General features: G+C 45.6%; 1 protein-coding gene across 5 annotated transcripts in view; it reads left to right on the top strand.

The window, feature by feature from the left end:
* Positions 1 to 3363, top strand: part of FHOD3 (formin homology 2 domain containing 3) — a 449329-nt gene that overhangs the window by 279518 nt on the left and 166448 nt on the right. For all 5 annotated transcript variants that reach the window (XM_025886682.2, XM_025886681.2, XM_073898306.1 and 2 more), the window contains exon 8: positions 2324 to 2418. In XM_025886682.2, coding sequence (XP_025742467.1) covers positions 2324 to 2418 — 95 coding nt within the window. The remainder of the gene's footprint in view (positions 1 to 2323; positions 2419 to 3363) is intronic.

Here is a 3363-nt window from a genome sequence, read left to right as displayed (position 1 = left end):
ACACACACACACACACACACACACACACACACACACACACACACACACAGACACACACGGATTCACGCACACACTGTACAGAGCAAGCGGAGGTGGGGGAGTGGGGTTGACCTGGACCATTTAGTTGCAGCAGGTGCAGCTCCTGGGCAAGTTCAGCAGCTGGTGCTTCCCATGGGCCAGCTTGAGCCCTGCCAAGGCTGTTTTGCACCAAAATGTTTCCTCCCCTTCACCGTCTTTCTTTTAAATGCTTCCCATTTTCTGGCCCCAAAACAATCAAAGAAGAGTAAACATTCATCTCAACAGTGTAGGAATATATGCAAGTTTCCCGCCTTTGAAATCTTTAAAAGGTAATCAGATATCACAGCTGAAGAACACAGTTTTCAATTAAATTAAGCCAGTGTTTGAGTGTGTTCATTATAAAGGATTAAATGGTGTGCACACGAGTATGTCTGTATGTGAGAGACAGGAGATGGTCTGGCTACACTTCCCTCTCTCTGGAAAACCTGCGTTCGCTTCTTGGCCTTTCCTTCCCCGGGCCCTGTTTGGCATCTTTGGCTCCAAAGTATGCAACCGCAAAGCCGTTCTGGGTCCACAAGCACCATTGGAAATGCTTAGCTTCAGCGTTATCTCCTGTAGTCTCCCTTGTAACCATATGTGGGTAACCCACTAGAACCCATGTTTTATGCTGAGGTTGGGTGCGGAGTGTGAATAATACCAGTTGCGCTTGTCCTAAACAGCAGAAGTACTCAGAGTGCTGGAACTGCACCTGACAGACTCAAGATCTACTGACCACATTGACTGTCATGAGGGGCAGAAAGAGTTACTTTGCTGGGGTTTGAAGAACAGGTGTGGATTTCAGAATAGTTAGATGGTAAATATCAGCCAGGAGATATGTCAGCAGTTAGCAGGCAAAGGGTCATGTTTTTGTGTTTGGAGTTAGAAAGGGTTAGAGAAGCTTGCCTAGTTCTGACCAACTGGGCAATTTTGCCCAAGAAAAGGCTTTCTGTTGGCTAGCTAGGAGAGCCAGCAGACCTCTATGTTATACTATATGTGTTTTCTTAACATCATATAGTAGGTCCCTGTTCCTTTTTAAAATTCTCCTGACCTCCTTCCTTCTCTAACTGTGTGCATTTGTCCTCTGGCTCTTTTAAAAGTGCTCCAGCCTGGGTACCTGGGTGGCTTAGATGGTTGGGCGTCTGCCTTGGGCTCCGGTCATGATCTCCAGGTCCTAGGATCGAGCCCCACCTTGGGCTCCTGGCTCAGCGGGAATCCGCTTCTCCCTCTCCCTCTCCCCCTCCCCCTTCTTGTACACTCTTGCTCTCACTCAAATGAATGAATGAAATCTTAAAAAACTCCCAGCTTAACCCACTTCATGCCCTCTCAAAGATCTCCACTTACTATTCAGACCTGTTATGTGCCAGACACTGTGCTAAGAGCAAGGAAATAAGACCAAGATCACCGCTGTCCTTGGGGAGCTTTGTTCTCAAGGCCAGCAGGTAAGCTCTGACATAACTCATTCAAGAACCTGCATTTGGAAGCCACTGATTTTACAGTATTTTGGAATTTACTCTTATCAGCAAAAATAAGCACTGTCCCTTTGAGATCTTTATAGAGAGAGCAGGAAGGAGCTTCATGTCCGTTCCGCCATGCCAAGGGAGAGGCAATATTTCACTTCAAATGTTTATCTCAGACGTAGGAAATCGTGTCCAGGTTTTGTATCCCCTTTGTGACCTTGGCCTTGGCATGGCAGTCCTGAATGTGATGGGTTTTCCTCCCCTCTCATCACCAAGAACCCGGTTCTTTGTACCCTGTTAATGCTTAAATGGTATTTGTGCCTGGATTGAATAGAAGTGATATACCTCTGTTCTTGAAATGTTTGCTAACAGAGGTTTCACTGGTATTTCTTGGAGTCTACTGTTTGAGTGAACGTAAAGATCTCTCACGTCCCCCTTCCTTGCAGGAGATCAGAGCATAACATGCTGATGGACATACAGAGAGTATCTATCGTGTTTCTATGCTCAGCAAAATGCACATGAATGGATTTTTTCAAATTACAGATTTAATATAAAGGGAACTTTCAAGCAAATCTATAACCCTGCTGACAGTAGAGAGTATACATTTTCAAGTGGACGAGAATGACGTGGTTTATTATTGCCAAATTAGAAGCCTGTTGAAGTCCACCCTAAGGATAGTGTTATGCTTTGAAATTTGGCGACTGAAAGACACTGCCATCGTTGGGTGATAAGTCTTTGGATAAACTGTGGTATGAGTTGGATAAGAAGCATTGACTTGTTGTTTCTAATGATTTTTGCTTTACTCCTAGGAGTCAAACCCTGGTCAAATATCATGGAAATCCTGGAGGAAAAAGATGGGGTCGACACAGAGCTGCTGGTTTATGCGATGACTTTAGTGAACAAGGTTGGTTGATGATTGTTAAGGGTTGAATTATGTCCCCTTAACAGATATGTTGAAGTCTTAACTGCTGTGAATATCTTTGAATGTCACCTAATTTAGAAATAGGGTCTTCATGGATATAATCAAAGTAAGATGCGGTCATTAAGGTGGGCCGTAATCCCACATGACTGAGGGCCTTAGAAGAAGAGGGAAAGAGACACACAGAGGGAAGATGATGTATGCACATGTATATGAGGAAGACAGCTCTGTGAAGACAGAGGCAGAGATTGGAGTGATACATCTGTTAGCCAGGGAATGCCAAGGATTGCCAACAGCCAATGCAGGAGGAGGCAGAGAAGGATCCTCCTCTAGAGCCTTCAGACAGAGCATGGCCCCGCTAACACTTTGATATCAGACTTCTTGTCTCCCAAACTGTGAGGAAGTACATTTCGGCTGGCTTAAGCCACCCAGTTTGTGGTACATTGTTACGGCAGCCCCAGGGAACTAATACAATGTGAAAATGTACAGTTGCCCGCTGAGGAAGAGCCACATCACCTAGGACCCCCATGATGGTGGCTGGAACCATGGCTACAGTGTTCTTCTTTGCAAGAGGAAATGGTGTGTGTGCATGTATGCATGCTGGTGCGCATATGTGTGCAGGCCTGGGAGTGTCTGTGTGCTCTCTCGACTTTGGTCTTTTCTAACAAAACCAGAGAGATGACACTGAGAATTTTAAGATTACTTTTCCAATCAGAATGTCCCCTTAAAAACATTTTCTCTTAAGAATATAAATTAGCAAGTTTTGGGGCCCCTGGGAGGCTCAGTCGGTTAAAGATCCGACTCTTGGTTTCTGCTCAGGTCATGGTCTCACGGTTATGGGATTGAGCCCCGTGTCGGGCTCCATGCTCAGCACAAAGTCTACTTAAGATTCCCCCTCCCCCCCTTCTCCCCCTCTCCCCCTTCTCCCCC

This window comes from Callorhinus ursinus, unplaced genomic scaffold (assembly GCF_003265705.2).
Source record: "Callorhinus ursinus isolate GAN/ISIS: 27379988/994484 unplaced genomic scaffold, GSC_fseal_2.0 scaffold11, whole genome shotgun sequence".
Taxonomy (NCBI): domain Eukaryota; kingdom Metazoa; phylum Chordata; class Mammalia; order Carnivora; family Otariidae; genus Callorhinus; species Callorhinus ursinus.
Note: the sequence above shows the minus strand (reverse complement) of the source record. Positions and strands in the feature narration are given on the sequence as shown.